We start from the raw sequence: 15,363 nt of genomic DNA on the forward strand, positions 1-15,363 counted from the left end.
TGATTGATCATGGAATTCCGAACAGTCAAGACAAACGACCATTCAAAAAAGCGCAAGCATTCTCTTATTGGTCTTTTGAGTTTGCCCGTATTGAATGTCAGCTTCACTTTCTAGTCAGAACAGAGTGAATAACGATTATGTACTTTGGAGGAGGGGAACATCTTAGTTGCAAGTACTCACCCTCAGTCAATCCTTGTTCAAGGTAAAGGACTGCTTCCAATCGTAGCAACCAGTCGTATATCGTATTTGTATGGCTGCCAAACAACTATGTTACTGAGTTTCGAAAGAGTTTTTTTGGTATTGATTAAGGTTTTGGTCGAGCCAGGAAGGAAGTGTGCTTCCAGTCCTTCCTACTTTGTAGAAAACGGTCCGGTCTTTGGATTTTTGGTTGACTGTAATAACGAATGTTTGTGTATTGTTCGACGTGGCTTGAGTCAAGGAGTGCTTTTCGAAGGTGAATCTGTCGATGTCTTCTCGTTCGTGTTTACAGGGAAGTCTACTCTATGGAGGTTAGTATTTATGTCGAATGGCTTTATATTGGGGAGGGGATCGGATCGAGAGTGGTGATTCCGTGTTGTGAAGATAGCAGATACTGACTTACGCCAAAGGTGAGCACGTTATGCCAACAAGCTTGGGATTTGCAGGCGCTCAAGCTTGATAATCAATTCTTCTTCTATCAGAGTATGGTAGATGTTAGAGGCAGAGACGGTGGGCGTACTTTTTGTTTTTGAATAGAACGATGGGGTGTAGCATGGAAGGCTGCAGGTTTGGTCAAAAGGAAAGAGTTTGAAGACCTAACGAGACGAAGGTCGGAAATTGATGAGTCGATTCGAGTGAGTTGATCTCTAAAAGTCCGAAGCTCGGTATACGCTTTATAAGGCATGACAAAAATGAGATTGTTGTCAAAAGCAACTATTCACCGAGTGAAAAGTAAGACATTGCGATTTTGGGAAGGTACTACTTGTTCATAGATGATTCTCATACTCGTCCTTCAGTCTATCTACCTCAAGGAGACACAGAGACGCGAATTGATTGCGGCTCGACGAGTTTGGTAGAAGACATTCTCCGCAGATCGAGTATTGTTCACAGAGCTCGAATGCAATGATAGGTCCTCGGTTTCGCTGCCCTTAGCCAGAGGCTTTTACTGCCTCCCATGCTCAAATCCCCGCTTCTCACAGTCGGTGACTCATAGCCCCCAATGACCACCAACTCTAAAATCCAGACTGTACTCTGAGGGAGAATGCATGATTTCGGCCTCAAGTCACCTGTTCCTTCTTTCCTGTGGGCAATCCCAACGACCAAGCCAGAATCCGACCACTACTTCTGGTATAGCCACCATCTTGGGCTTCTATAATTCCCATAATAACGAGCTCTTTGCCAAAGAAGCGATTCATATCCTCAAACCATTGCATCATCCGCCCTCTTCGCGAGAGCCACTCTCCTAACCCTCTGCTCCACCCTCTCCACCCTTCCCTCAACATCCGCCCACTTATCCCCAGCGCCCAAAATATCCGCCGTATACCACCTGTGAATTACCGCAGCACTACGTTCCCTCAGCTTAGCAATATCCGTATTGTGAGCAGCTTGTAGGGCTTCCACCTTCGCGATCCGCGGCTGCAGGTCGATGAGCTGAGTAGATAGCTCTGCGGGCGGGACAGGCACGTCCATGATGGAGGTGAGGCGGGAAGAAGTGGAGGGGTAGGCACTTGCGGATGCCATGACGATAGAGAGGAGGGTGGTGGTGTCGAGTGTTGTGGGTATATCTTGAGTATTTGGTGCTTGGAAGAGGTCAGGGTATTTGGAGTCTAAGATGAGGTAAGTATTTACATATTTTATCTGCAAAAACAAGGATACATACGGAGTTTGAGAAGCTCTTGAATTACGCGGGATTTTGACGCCAATTGGTGAAGAGAGTGCTCCAAAGTGGCCAGTCTCTGCGTTGCCGGAATCGCATTGTTGGAGCTCGACGTGGACTCGACCTGACCAGAAATCGCGAACTCGATTCTTCGTAGTCGCGCTTCGAGTAGATCAATCGTTTCCGTTGCCGTTTGGTCGAACGTGTTTTCCATCGTCATGTTGAAAGTCTTTGGCTTGCTCTTTTCTGATATTGAAGAACTAATGGATGCAAGCCGCGAGATGCTCCCGAGAACCTGGAAGGCTGAAGCCTGGTGGTCTGTGCACAAACAGACAATGTAAGCTGACTTCCCCAAGGATCAAAGTTTCTTTTCAACATCTGGACATTCTCCTCGTTCAATCTATTTTGCAGAGAACTCAAGATGTATTCCCTGCTCTCAAACTTAACATCCTACCTCCCGCAACATGAAGGAATCCTCCCTAAATGGATGCTCTTCGTGAGTTTCTACAACACCGATCCCGTTTGTTTACAAAGCTGACCACCCTCACAGATCTCCCTTGTCGCTCTAGGAAACTCAGTTCAATCCTATCTCACCATCTCTTACACCGCACGTCTGTATGCTGGTCCAAAACTCCCGAAGCCAATTCTCTCCAGCACCGACAAATCCACCTCTAAGCCTCCTTCAAACTCCCCAGCGACACCTCTTCAGTCCCGAACTTTCGGAACTTGGACTCTGATCCAGTCTCTTGTGCGCATTTACGCCGCCTACAATATTTCCAATCCGCAGTTCTACGAGTTGGCTTTTCTGACATACGTTGTCGCGTTTTGGCACTTCATGAGCGAATGGTGGATCTTTGGCACTGCGAGGATAGGAGAGGGATTGATCTTCCCCGTTACGATTGCGTCGAGTACCTTGGTGTGGATGTGGCTCCAGTGGGGATTCTATGTGCAGTAAATGCTGTCATAGTACAGATGTGGAGTACGGTCTCGTTTTGAGCAAAGCATTTAGCGGGTTGAGAAGTCCAAAAGTTTTGGTGTTGATGAGAAGCGAGAGAAAACCATCTAATGTCTAATGCTACCCAACTCCACCCACCCACCGTCTAAGTAGCCATGCATACGAACCAACAAGCAATGATTCAAGACTTCCTTTAATTCAAGTTCTTCCTGTACAACTCACCTCCACAATCGTCTCTCAATCTCTTCGCGGCTTGCTCAGGAGTGATATCTCGCTGCGGCTCAGCCATCAACTCATATCCAACCAAGAACTTCCTGACAGTAGCGCTACGGAGAAGAGGAGGGTAGAAGTGCATGTGGAGATGCGAGCTGTTGATCTCCTCGTCTGTTCCTGAGAGGGGGGCTTGATGAATGCCAGAGCCTTGAGTTTCAATATCAGCACTTTTTCCTTTTACCATCGTGAAGATTTGTGATGGGGAGTGAAAAAAAATGGAGGACTCACTATATGGGAAACTTGTCTCAAACAAGTTATCATACCGCCTCGTAACCTCAGCCACAGCCTCGGCGAAGTCCAATTGCTCGCTCTCACTCAAATCCACAAGCGACCTCTTATGCTCCTTGCTGATAATCATGACCTCAAAAGGCCAGACTGCCCACCACGGACATATTACCAAGAAAGTCGCATTTTGGAACACAATGCGCTCTTTCTTCTCCAATTCCACCTTGACGTAGTCTTCAAGCAAACTTCGACCATTGTTCTCACGCGCGTACTTTTGCTGCTGTTCGAGTTCCTGCGCTGGTTCTTCGGGTGTACCTGTCGTTGTCCAGATTTGTCCGTGAGGATGTGGGTTAGAGCAGCCCATTGCGGCGCCCTTGTTCTCGAAAATTTGCATCCATCTGTACTGAGCATCTGGGGGCGAGATGTTACTTGTTGGAGCTGGCTGCGGGATCTTCGCGAGGGGTGAGGAAGGCGAGAGATGTGCAGCATAGATTTGGGTCCATGTTTGAACGACGGGCAGGATTTCAGCAGGAGTGAGATCTGCGAGCGTCTTGTTGTGGGTAGGTGAGAACGTGAGGACGTAGCATTTTCCGGTTACGGGATCGGCGCGGAGGAGCAAGTTCGAAAGGTCTGCTGTTGTCAGAACCTCACGTTGACTACATGAATGACATGAATGATGTGGGTTAACCTTTGGGATCTCCTTCCGCTTTGTATTCCGCCTGCGATTCCTTGACTGCGCTGTAGTCGTTTACGAAATAGAAGGGCTTCTCGTATTGGGGATTGACGTCTCCTTGCGCCCGCTTATTTCCCGGGCAGAGGTAGCACTTAAACAATTGTCAGAGGGAAATAGAGCGAGGAAGTGGTGTCGCTTACAGCTGGATCGTAGTCTGGAAGAGTGACTTTCGACGGTTCCTCCTTCTGACCTCTGTTGTGGTGTTAGAGCCCTTCAGTTGGACTGCGAATTGCACGACTTACTGCCATGGTCTCTTCGTTCGGTGGGGGGAGACGAGCAGCCAACTACCCCGCAGTGGGTTGTATCTGCGATGCGAAATGTCGTCGAGGATTTGGTCGGGCATGACTGTGCTTGTGTGATCCCGTGAGACCCTTGCTAAAGTATGCAATTGACTGAGAAAAGATTGTGCTTGGAACGACAGAAAAGAATCGAAAGAAACTTGGAAAACACGAGTTGAAATAAACAATCCACCAGAGCTGCCAGAATGGCGGGGTCGGCGCTTCTTGGCCCACCAGAAGCCAAATTTTTGCGGGAAACAGCGGGATTCAGGCGGGATTAGTCAGTTGTTTCATGGACCAGGTCCACTGAAGGTCTTCCAGCCGCGCCAATGGACATGTGAAGCAGTCAGGTCTCGGAATATTTCACGGCCGGGCTTTCTGGGGAGGGAATTGAGCGGAATTGCCATCATATATCCATCTGGGTTTTTGGCCTCAAAACCGGAGTCGCCGAGTATCGTATCCAAGCTGTGAGATTGTTAGCTTAAATTGCAACTTTGCAAGTCCTTGAAGCTGCTTGAGAGTCTTCCACTCATAGTAAAAAGTAGCAGCAAGAATCATCATCAGATTGATCACAGAAGAATAATGTAAAAGTACGAAGATTTTCCAGATGATAGACTCCATCAAACTCTCGACATCTTGAGAAACAGTGAGCCCAATAAAATACTGAGTCAAAAAGCAATGAGAGAGTAAGTCCACCATTGTATCATTTGGAAGCTCTAAGTCTAGCTTAACTGCCATCAAAGTACTGCATATGCACTCGCATAGCTTACTGACGAGTCACTGATCTCTTCGACCTCACTGCTTCTCTCATATCTCACGAATTTGAACTTGCCCTTTTCCTGTCCTTCAACCTTACCCTCTTTCTCCAACACTTCTATAGCAGCCATCATCACACCTATTGGGTGTCTTCCACAGACAGTGTTGCCAGTCTCTCTCAAATTGCCCAAGAATTCGTCATGTTTGCCAGTCTCGATCGCGTCCATGGCAAGCTTGTCAAGACGTCCAATACTCTCGTGGATGGGTGGATTTGTAGGATCCTTGTCTCTTTTCTTCAGCGAATATCCGCCGTCTGAGCTTACAGCTGCCGATGAGGGCGAAGCTGGAAGGTAGTAAGTGTATTGGAAGCGTAGACCCCAGTGACAGAAATCTGACGAGACGACAAAGACTGATGTTGGGTCTGCAAGATATGGTGCAAGAATCTTTCCATACGACTTCTCAGCATCCGCATTTGTGTTTCCAACCAGAATTGGAACGAGAGGGGGATATTCGGCAGCTGATTTGAAGGACTGCGAGAGCATCTTGTAGATGTATGGAAGGTGCATCTCCAGGCTGTGCTCCGTCTCATCCGCATTCGTGCTCATCTTGTCAAACTTCCCAGTATCTTGCAGCTCTTTCACAGTCACAGTATCAATGATCAGATCTCCAAGAGGCGTGGCATATTTCCCATGCTTCGATGTTGCACATCCCGGAAGGTAGAGAGCGTGGGAAGGACCAAGGAGGAAGATGCGTTTGGCATTTGAGAGATCAAGAGACTTGTATGCCCAAGCTGCGGCAGGACCGGAATATGAATAGCCTGCATGTCTTTCGATTCTTAGTACCAGAAATCTGATAGCAAAGCAACAGCTTACTCACGGCGCAATGATGATTCTTGCGCCTGGGACTGGCAGCTGTGTTCCGCCGATCGAAGCCGAGACTTGTGCAAGCCACTTATCAAGCTCGTTCGACAGCGTAGTACCTCTGGATGAGTACCATGATCCGGCGTGACTGGCAACTCTGGTAGTCATTTTGCCTGGAATACGTTGTCTCAAGAGGGATGTTGACGTTGGAAGGAGGGGTATCGGCGAGGCTGAGATTCGAGGTGGCTGTGCAGACGAGGCTGGTGTGGAGCATCGGCTTAGCGTAATACAGGCCTTGGCACTCTCTTACTTTGTCCATCACCAATTGGCGAGTTTCTTCAGCGGTTGTTTGTTGTCTGAGCACATGAGGATAGTCGGGCAGTGTGGATATGTATTAAGCAAGCACCATAAACACCTGTCTCGACAATCAACGCCTAACGCGTGAAGTATTTCTGCTACTTAAGATCCAAGGTCTGCTGTTCATGGCAGAGCATCTTCCAAATACGAGTTAACGCAGAGATCGTGGTTAAAAACAACTTCTTTCCGCTTAAGTTGGTCCTCTTCTCTCCAGCCACCATTTACATGGGCTTTGCTGTCTCTTGCTTGCTCAATACAGCTCCTGCAATACTCTTGATTGCTTTTGCCATGCTTTCCGTTAGGGCAGTAGAAGGAGGACTGTTGCTGTACCATAGGGACCATTGTAGTCTCCATGTTGCTACTCGTTGTGATCTCAACAAAGCGATCCTCTAAGATGAACGTGCGGCCCTGAGGATCAGACCTAGTGTGTTTCCGGTAGGATCCTCGGTCTTGAGTTTCGGTAGCCACATAATGGATTTTGATAACTTCCAAATATTTGCGTTCGCATAACCATTTCTCTAGTCTTTCGATGGCGAAATACTTCGCTTCCTCTAAAAGGGCTTGATAAAGCGCGAAATCGTGACCTTTTCCTGTGTCATAGAAGACTGGAAGCACTCCAGTCCGAAGGTACCGAAGAATGTGTTCGAAGATGTGGCCGTCGGTTTCGATGAAGTATGAGCCATCCTCCTGTTTATCGCCCCATTTCCCAGAAAACAGTTTCTTGAAGTACATGCTTTGACCCAGCCACATTTCCGGGTCAGTGATGAAATTGCGTTGCGATGTTTGGATTGTGGTGTACATGATCACCTTAGGGAGACGTTCTGTTCTCAAGAAGTAAATTCGATAGGTCTGAGATAGTTCGACCTTTCTGTGAGAAGTTTTGGATGTTCCAAGACGTGATTAAGAACAGCCGTCCGATGTTGGGGGAGGGAAGCGGTGAAGAGTTCAAGTAAGGGAAAGAATTCGCGCTTCTGCCGTGTAACTCGAAGAAATCAATCAGTTGGTTTGTGGTTGGGCCACGTGTACACGCAGATATCGATGGATGAATAGAGACAGGAGACTGGCAATCGAGGACTGACCATTCTTACCCTTTTCAATGCAAGAACTTACAATTACAGTAGCTTTCGAAAATCAGCTTCATAACCGAACTCTCAATGATTAGTGTAGATTCAGTCCTTCCCCGCAGACACCCTCCACTGCATCTATAAACGACCCAGTTCAAAGCAACGCAGACAAATGACTTCCCGAGCAGACCTGTGCGTAGCCAGCCATCTGGCTACCTGCTGAAGTGGTTTCTGGCATAGTGGAGTGAGAACTGCAGGAGAGCAGAAATCCCCAAAGCGATGATCCTTGTCCTCGAGAGTTGTAGCAGGTACATCAAAGCAGTAGAGACAGGGCTCTACGGATACCATGGCGGGTTTCGTGAGAGATATAGAGAGAGGTTGAAGGGGAGTGAGAGGAGTGGTGTTAAAGTGATCGAAATCAACAGGAGGCTGCTCCAAGATTGGGTCTGAGTGAGGTATCTATGGCGGGGTCGACTTTGGGGCTGACCCTGACCATATCGGGCATACAGCTTAATAAGCTGCAATGCTAGAGGTAGCTTTTTTAGTAGCCGTAATACGACCTACGCATATTTCTGCTAATGCACAGTGGTATTTCTAGGTAATATCGTTCACTGAGAAACCCACTCTTCGAGGTCAATGGCAGAAATTCCTTCACGTGATAACCTTACCCCTGAATCTCGTTTCAAAAGTCAACTTTGTAAAAGTCCGATCTTCCGCTTCGATCACAACTCTCAGATTCACATCTGACGACCAAGCCATGCGGACTACCTCAAATAATAAGCACGAATATGATTTGGAAACAAAGGCCTCGTAATGCATGATCGCATCTTCGGGATCTCTTCTTCCCATCTTTGCCTGCGGTTGCTTGTCAAATAAGCTTTGTCCCCTCTCGCTTCGACGGCTGCGACTCCATCCCCGTCTCAGTCTCGTCTCATGATGCTTCGCGTTCGGATTCAGCTTCTACAAGAGGAATATCAAGGCCGCAGGGCACGACGATTTAGACCCTCTTTTTACTCGTCATACAACCAATTGTGAGGAGGCGATTGACCCTCGCAAGACCCAAGCCGCAAGACAAGCCTCTTCCCAAACAGTACCAGTCTCACTAGCACCTGATCAGCCCCATTTCAAGCTTGGATTTAGACATTTCCCGGACCCATAAACCCAGCCTTGCAACGCTGACAGCTCCATCATGGGATGGCAGGGAGTAATATGACAAAAAGGCCAGCCAGAAGCCTGGCCACAATCCCGTGCGGCGAAACCTCAGTCTTGGCCAACTCTAAACCCCAACCCTCCCCAGGCAAAAGCAGGGGGGGTTGTTCCCACCTTGGCAATACAAATACCATATCCCATCCCATCCCGTCCTACTTTCCGTTTTCTTTCCTCATCCTCTATCTTTCACTCCATTCGAAATTTCAAATCAAACGTTCTTTCCTGCTTCCTCATCTACTTTTACTTTCTTCATCTGCTAGCCAGTGCATATCTTTGTCGCCGGACGACCCTTTTCCTCACATTCCTTCACCTACCAAACTTTTAAAAGGTCACCCACACAACAGCAATCATGCAATTCACTATCGTTGCTCTTCTTTCCCTTGTGGCTGTTGCCTTTGCTGGTCCCATTGCCATGCCTCAACGTCTTGATGGTTAGTGCTTCCCCTTTCTCCACATATTTCACAGATGGACGATGGTATTTCCCGTTCCAGACGATGAAGCATTCTTAAAATTCATCCCAACTAACCTTTCAGATATCACAGCCCGTCAAGTCAACACCGAAGCCGCCGCCATGTCCAATGCCAACGGAGACGTCGTAGCTTTCGATGCCGCAGCTGTCTACAAGGGTAAGTGTATATCACCACTAGTCCTTTTCCCTCCCCACCTGATAACCCCCTCATCCGGTCCAATACACTTCCTTATTGCAGCATTCTAACGCCCCAATAGCGGCCACTGATGCAGGCTTGTAATCAACTCATCATATCACACGACATTGCTTCATATCACACAACAACACGGCATGGTTAGACAAGGAGGGACTGGGAAATAGGAAATATGTAATTCACAAACAAGACCTTCAATTTTGATTTGAAGCTCGATTCGGAGGGGATGGAGTTAGATGGGGAACACATTTTACTTTTTTTGGGTTGTGTTTAGGTCGAAATAAAATCTACCTTCTCGCTTCCATTTTGTTGAGGTTTCTTGAGAGAAATGCTTTCAGATTCTGGTCTTCGTTGCAACGTTTCTATCGTGTCGTCCGAAACCATTCTGTCTTGCAAAGGGTATATTACATCGTATTTGTATTGGGGTATAACCACGACTATTCGGCCAAAAGTACCGCTGCACAACAGGTTCGAAATGGCTGTCGTGGCTACTATGGTTGACAGGAACAGAGAGCGTAAGTCTCGAAGAAAGGTTTCAAAAGGCTGAGTTCAATTTCCAAGTTCAAGACAAGGCTACAATAGTAATAAAAGCTTCTTTCTCTGACCAAGACCGTTTTACATCCACCTGATGACATCAGTGACGGTAATCCGCAGTAAGAAGTATTGAATCTCTGTGACGGCGACGTCGGACAGTTTATGATGAGAACTTCACATGCAGAGTTTCATACAAATAATCCGTCGTCTCGTTTGCATTCAACCCGTTTTTTAGATTTTCTCTCGCCATAGCCATGGGCACTGTCCCAGAGTTCGGTAGAATTGTTGACTTTTCCATGGAACGACTTCAATTGGCAATATTGTCCGTTCAAACTCGTAGGGAGATGCGCATTCTTGAGTTCAATAACGGCTCCAAAGTCAGTCTCTAGCTGTGAAGGGATGCGAGATGAACGTGGCGGGAGAAAACATCTTGGAACGAAGAAATGATTGATGTTATGCACATGGAATTGTTAGAGGCTGTTGAGATCCATCGTTAGGATAGTCAATACTAGTGCCAGCGCCTGCTTCTCAAGAGCCAACAAGGGCCTTGTACAGTATCCGGTCAATTCTCACCATATCTAGGTAAGTACGCAAAGCTTTCACGCTTGAACACGTTGATACCGTGGTTAATCAGCATGGCAAGGGAAGTGAAGTGGATAAATGCACGGGCTAAGTCACTACAGCCATGTCAATAACTAGCTTCAACGATTTTTGCCGATTTCCGCGCTTTTAAGCCGAACCTTAGCAAAACCAAAGAACACGCCTGACACACCTTTTCCCCGACTACGCACGTAATTATTTTTTTACTATACAGTATAAGAAGTTAGTATTTATATAGATTGCCTGGTAATAGTTAATTTGATATATTATATATATTATATCGCTTAAAGTGACAAAGTAATAATTGATTTAGCGGGACAACAGCTTTTTAGCTTAGAATTCACGAAAGGTAAGGCTGCGCAGAGCCTTAAACCTATGTTTTTGTGCCTCCTCTAATTACTTAATAATAAAGCCACTACATCTCAAATCCTCTGACATAATTATACTATAACATGCAGCGATTAATTTGATATACTACGCTTCTCAGTTAGATGTATACTTCAAGTGTAATATTTCGAGGCGTTTTCTAGGATTTGCTAAGGCTGGGAAAAATCGTGAGGCAAGCACCCCGCAAGTTTGAAGCTAGTTATTGACATGGCTGTGTTAAATAAGCGAAAAGGGGCAGGCATGTTGATGAATCAGTGCGATCTTAACGCCGACAACCCCGCCACGCCACAGCCGTGTACCCCTCCAACTACATAAATATTCGAGATTTCTCAATTCTACTCTCCCAACACTCTCAAACACCTCATAGCCCTCCAGATTACATCCGGTGGGTAAAGATGCTCTCCACACCCCTCAACATCCCGAAATGGTACTATACCTTTGAATAACTGAACGGTACAGAGGTGGGCATGATAGCTAACAATCCTCGCTCAGGCTGGAAGAAAACTCCCATCTCCTCAAACCTCCGATCAACAACTACTGCGTCTATAACGATGACATGACCGTCATGGTAGGGCCCGAATTGCCTACGTAGAATTCATATCTTTAGCTAACCCTCCTCCTTCACAGATCGTCGGCGGTCCTAATGCCCGAACAGACTACCATATCAACACCACACCCGAATGGTTTTACCAATACCGGGGCACTATGCTCCTCAAAGTTGTCGACGGCACCGAATTCAAAGATATCCTCATCCCGGAAGGTAGCATGTTCCTGCTACCACCAAACACACCACATAACCCGGTACGGTTCGCAAACACAGTAGGCGTCGTGCTAGAGCAGCCGCGGCCGGCGGATAGTGTCGATACTTTGAGATGGTACTGCGCGAATGAAGCGTGTAGGCAGATTGTATATGAGGAGAGCTTCCACTGTACGGACTTAGGGAGCCAGATCAAGGAGGCGGTTAATGGGTTTAAGGAAAGTGAGGCGAAGAGGAGGTGCAAGGCTTGTGGGACAATGGCGGAGAGTGCGCCGAGAGAAGGTGAGATTAAGGATCCGAATTTGTGAGGGTTGGGAGACGAGATGAGAACTGGAGGTGGAAGGAGGAGTTGGAGGTATTGTACATTATGGGTTGATGGGGATAGTCAAGCGGGAGTTAATTTGGTTGAATGTTGATGGGCAGGAATCGTCTCTCATGCAATTTTCAGCACTTGTTGCTTTCTGTTGTGCATTCTACTGGGTGGTTCACCAGTTCGAAGCAAGAATATCTTCCTGCCCATCACCACACTGCTGGTTCATGTGCCAGAATACAGTTCAGGACAAGGGAGCGGCGCACCCTTGGAGTAGAATCCGATATCTTCCAGCTCCAATTATGTGACCAAGTCGAATACGTACCTAGGTATGCAAAGCAAAATGGAGGCTCTGACAGATACAGTTGAAAATCTGCTCCGAGCTACTAGCGGGGGATTTGTGAAATTCCTCTCTGTTTTTGTCGAGGTAAACAGACAATGACACATCCCGCCAAACAACTTTGCAGCTTCTCTTGTATCGGAGCTCTGGATTCAAAAACCCTTATGCCTTTGCATTAATGGGAAACCGGAGATATGCCAAATCGGGTATATCGTAGGAGAGTGCCACCATGCCTTTACTCGTCGTCGAGAAGAGAAGCACGTTCACCAGGTGCAATGGGTGTTCCCACAGCAGCTGACTAACCAAAATTTGTGGTGAGCTCGGCGCTTGTATAAGTATGCCAACCCCCGAGCCGAGCCTACAGGCCACGGATTGGCTACAATATTGCTCAAGGTTTCTTGGGGAAGTTGGGGCTGCCCCTCGCTGCCCCTCGCTGCCCCTCGTCGGTTCGAGATGCGCCGAATGCAGCAACTGGGATTATCCACTCCTGCATCTTGGCCCTCGTCCTTCAAATAAAAGTCACGGAAAGAAAAGAAATCTTTAGACCGAGGCCTCCGACTCAGGAATAATAATATCTTCCGTCTCCCAAGTCCCCCTTTCTTTTCAACCCATATCTCTCAGACTTCTTCTTCGCCATCCTCTGTAACCAATTGATCTGGAGAGTCAACCGCAAGCGCTTGTAGCAACCGTCAAAATGCCTACCACCTTCTCAGACATCACATCTGCTTCTGTTCACGATGCTATCGCTCTACTCACCGATAACTTGGTGAACATTAAAGACACCACTGGAGAGTTTCTCATGACCCTCCCCGACGGCCGCATAATCGACACCAAGGGCTGGAATGACTGGGAGTGGACACATGGAGTTGGTCTTTACGGCCTCTACAAATACCAGAACTTGACCTCCTCACCATCTACCCTCAAGATAATACAAGACTGGTTCGCAAACCGCTTCGCAGCGGGTGGCACAACTAAGAACATCAACACCATGGCCGCGTTTTTGACACTCGCGTATCTGTATGAGGAGACAGGCGAGAAGACATATTTGCCTTGGTTGGATGCATGGGCAGAATGGGCCATGTACGATCTCGAGAGGACAGAATATGGAGGCATGCAGCATATCACTTACCTCACACCAAATACCCAACAACTCTGGGACGACACTCTCATGATGACGGTCCTCCCACTTGCCAAAATCGGGAAAGTGCTCAACAGACCACACTATGTTGAAGAAGCGAAACGACAATTCCTCATCCACATCAAGTATCTTTTTGATCCTACCTCAGGACTGTGGTTCCATGGCTGGCAATTTGATGAGAGTGCCGAGGGAGGGGTTGGTCACAACTTTGCCCGTGCAAGGTGGGCGAGAGGGAACTCTTGGATCACAATTGTCATCCCAGAATTTATCGAGCTTTTAGATCTTGCTCCTACCGATCCACTACGAATCCATCTCATCGACACATTAGAAGCACAATGCCGTGCCCTGAAGAGATACCAAGACAAGTCGGGACTCTGGCGGACACTACTCGACCATTCCGATGAAGGATCATATCTCGAGTCTTCTGCCACCGCTGGCTTTGCGTACGGCATCCTGAAGGCAGTACGGAAGAAATATATCAGTGCGGAATATGAGGAGGTTGCTGTGCGGGCTGTGAAGGCAGTCATGGCTAAGGTCAGTGAGCAGGGGGAGTTGATGGATGTAAGTTTTGGAACAGGAATGGGCGAGACACACCAGTTTTACAAAGATATCAAGAAAACAAGTATGCCTTACGGACAAGCGATGGCAATCATGTGCTTGGGAGAGTTTTTAAGGAAGTTTTTGTAGAAAACAAAGAATGGTCGAATGTTGTAAATAATGTTGAACAGAATACAAGTTTTGGGAAGCAAGTGAGCTGGCCAATCATACGCTAGCGTATTCGAGTCACTGACGAGCGTGAGAAGGCGAAGCCAAGGCTAGCCGACGAAGCTTCCAGTTCGATTTCACTCCGTTCCACGTACCTGTTTATTTTACGACTTAACGACTTTACACAATTTCCTACCACTTTCTCTAAGTTCTACTCGAATCACCTTCTCCCATAATAAAGTCAAAGATCTATTTTCAAGCATCTACGACTTCGAAAATGTCCACCGCCGTGATAAATACCGATGACGATCAACTCGAGCCTACGCTCCAGTCAATCCTCGACCAGAAGACGCTCCGCTGGATCTTCGTTGGAGGAAAAGGAGGTGTAGGAAAAACGACAACATCCTGCTCCCTTGCCATCCAACTTGCCAAAGTTCGCAGATCTGTCCTCCTCATCTCGACCGACCCAGCGCACAATTTATCCGATGCCTTCTCACAGAAGTTTGGCAAGGAGGCGCGACTGATTAATGGCTTCACGAACTTGAGCGCAATGGAAATTGATCCTAATGGAAGTATCCAAGAGCTTATGGGCCAGGCTGAGGAGGGAGAAGGTCCGGCTGCTGGAATGGGAGGTATGATGCAGGATTTGGCTTTCGCAGTGAGTTCAAACCCGCCAACTACAGTCCAGGCTAGATATTAATAATTTCCAGATTCCTGGTATCGATGAAGCCATGTCTTTCGCAGAAGTCCTGAAACAAGTCAAATCGCTCTCGTACGAAACCATCATCTTTGACACGGCACCAACAGGCCACACTCTCCGATTCCTCCAATTTCCAACTGTTCTCGAAAAGGCACTCGCGAAGATCTCTCAACTCTCTTCACAGTTTGGGCCTATGCTGAACGGTCTACTCGGTGCGAATGGATCTCTGCCGAACGGTGCGAACTTGAATGAGATGATGGAGAAGCTGGAGGGCTTGCGGGAAACAATCAGCGAGGTCAATACCCAGTTCAAGGACGAGAACTTGACAACTTTCGTCTGCGTGTGCATACCCGAGTTTCTGTCCCTCTACGAAACAGAGCGCATGATTCAAGAGCTAGCCAGCTACGGAATCGACACACACTGCATCGTAGTCAACCAGCTGCTCTTCCCCAAATCCAGCAGCGAGTGCGAACAATGCAATGCTAGGAGGAAGATGCAGAAGAAGTACTTGGAGCAGATTGAGGAGCTGTATGATGAGTTTAATGTGGTCAAGATGCCGTTACTGGTCGAGGAGGTTAGAGGGAAGGAGAAGCTGGAGAGTTTCAGTGAGATGCTCATCCACCCATACATTCCACCGGCTGGAGGTCTATAGACAAATCCTAGAC

The 15,363-nt window shown here is 47.5% G+C and overlaps 9 protein-coding genes across 9 annotated transcripts; 5 read left to right on the forward strand and 4 right to left on the reverse strand.

Moving 5' to 3' along the window:
• Window positions 1–934: 934 nt before the first annotated feature.
• On the reverse strand, window positions 935–2,108 carry ONS95_009791 (uncharacterized protein). The gene is made up of 2 exons (XM_058503350.1): window positions 1,859–2,108; window positions 935–1,805 (listed from the first exon to the last, which is right to left on the reverse strand). Exons 1-2 carry the CDS (start codon window positions 2,073–2,075, stop codon window positions 1,399–1,401), a joined length of 624 nt encoding a protein of 207 aa, XP_058360062.1. The 5' UTR covers window positions 2,076–2,108; the 3' UTR covers window positions 935–1,398.
• A 168-nt stretch (window positions 2,109–2,276) lies between these two features.
• Window positions 2,277–2,810, forward strand: ERG28 (ergosterol biosynthesis protein; the record flags this gene model as incomplete). The annotated part of the gene is made up of 2 exons (XM_058503351.1): window positions 2,277–2,351; window positions 2,406–2,810. 2 exons carry the CDS (start codon window positions 2,277–2,279, stop codon window positions 2,808–2,810), a joined length of 480 nt encoding a protein of 159 aa, XP_058360063.1.
• A 193-nt stretch (window positions 2,811–3,003) lies between these two features.
• On the reverse strand, window positions 3,004–4,384 carry GAL7 (galactose-1-phosphate uridyl transferase; the record flags this gene model as incomplete). The annotated part of the gene is made up of 4 exons (XM_058503352.1): window positions 3,004–3,938; window positions 3,997–4,132; window positions 4,182–4,233; window positions 4,284–4,384. 4 exons carry the CDS (start codon window positions 4,382–4,384, stop codon window positions 3,004–3,006), a joined length of 1,224 nt encoding a protein of 407 aa, XP_058360064.1.
• Window positions 4,385–4,609: 225 nt separating this feature from the next.
• On the reverse strand, window positions 4,610–6,103 carry ONS95_009794 (uncharacterized protein; the record flags this gene model as incomplete). Its single annotated transcript, XM_058503353.1, has 3 exons — window positions 4,610–4,784; window positions 5,094–5,900; window positions 5,952–6,103. 3 exons carry the CDS (start codon window positions 6,101–6,103, stop codon window positions 4,610–4,612), a joined length of 1,134 nt encoding a protein of 377 aa, XP_058360065.1.
• A 312-nt stretch (window positions 6,104–6,415) lies between these two features.
• Window positions 6,416–7,093, reverse strand: ONS95_009795 (uncharacterized protein; the record flags this gene model as incomplete). Its single annotated transcript, XM_058503354.1, has 1 exon — window positions 6,416–7,093. The coding sequence occupies one exon, from the start codon at window positions 7,091–7,093 to the stop codon at window positions 6,416–6,418; it is 678 nt and encodes a 225-aa protein (XP_058360066.1).
• A 1,821-nt stretch (window positions 7,094–8,914) lies between these two features.
• ONS95_009796 (uncharacterized protein) lies at window positions 8,915–9,314 on the forward strand (the record flags this gene model as incomplete). The annotated part of the gene is made up of 3 exons (XM_058503355.1): window positions 8,915–8,996; window positions 9,099–9,191; window positions 9,292–9,314. The coding sequence occupies 3 exons, from the start codon at window positions 8,915–8,917 to the stop codon at window positions 9,312–9,314; spliced, it is 198 nt and encodes a 65-aa protein (XP_058360067.1).
• A 1,829-nt stretch (window positions 9,315–11,143) lies between these two features.
• BNA1 (3-hydroxyanthranilic acid dioxygenase) lies at window positions 11,144–11,813 on the forward strand (the record flags this gene model as incomplete). Its single annotated transcript, XM_058503356.1, has 3 exons — window positions 11,144–11,175; window positions 11,241–11,316; window positions 11,376–11,813. The coding sequence occupies 3 exons, from the start codon at window positions 11,144–11,146 to the stop codon at window positions 11,811–11,813; spliced, it is 546 nt and encodes a 181-aa protein (XP_058360068.1).
• A 1,036-nt stretch (window positions 11,814–12,849) lies between these two features.
• Window positions 12,850–13,980, forward strand: ONS95_009798 (uncharacterized protein; the record flags this gene model as incomplete). Its single annotated transcript, XM_058503357.1, has 1 exon — window positions 12,850–13,980. One exon carries the CDS (start codon window positions 12,850–12,852, stop codon window positions 13,978–13,980), a length of 1,131 nt encoding a protein of 376 aa, XP_058360069.1.
• Window positions 13,981–14,275: 295 nt separating this feature from the next.
• Window positions 14,276–15,350, forward strand: GET3 (Golgi to ER traffic- protein; the record flags this gene model as incomplete). Its single annotated transcript, XM_058503358.1, has 2 exons — window positions 14,276–14,656; window positions 14,709–15,350. 2 exons carry the CDS (start codon window positions 14,276–14,278, stop codon window positions 15,348–15,350), a joined length of 1,023 nt encoding a protein of 340 aa, XP_058360070.1.
• Window positions 15,351–15,363: the final 13 nt, after the last annotated feature.

Source organism: Cadophora gregata (genome assembly GCF_030347475.1).
Source record: "Cadophora gregata isolate MNR1 chromosome Unknown scaffold_4, whole genome shotgun sequence".
Lineage (NCBI taxonomy): Eukaryota > Fungi > Ascomycota > Leotiomycetes > Helotiales > Ploettnerulaceae > Cadophora > Cadophora gregata.

Bases quoted from the DNA above. Each gene is read 5' to 3' on its own strand.
- ONS95_009791 (XM_058503350.1), bottom strand. From the start codon at position 2,075: ATGACGATGGAAAACACGTTCGACCAAACGGCAACGGAAACGATTGAT. The intron at 1,806-1,858 runs GTATGTATCCTT...ACCTCATCTTAG, and splicing joins TCAAGAGCTTCTCAAACTCC to ACTCCAAATACCCTGACCTC.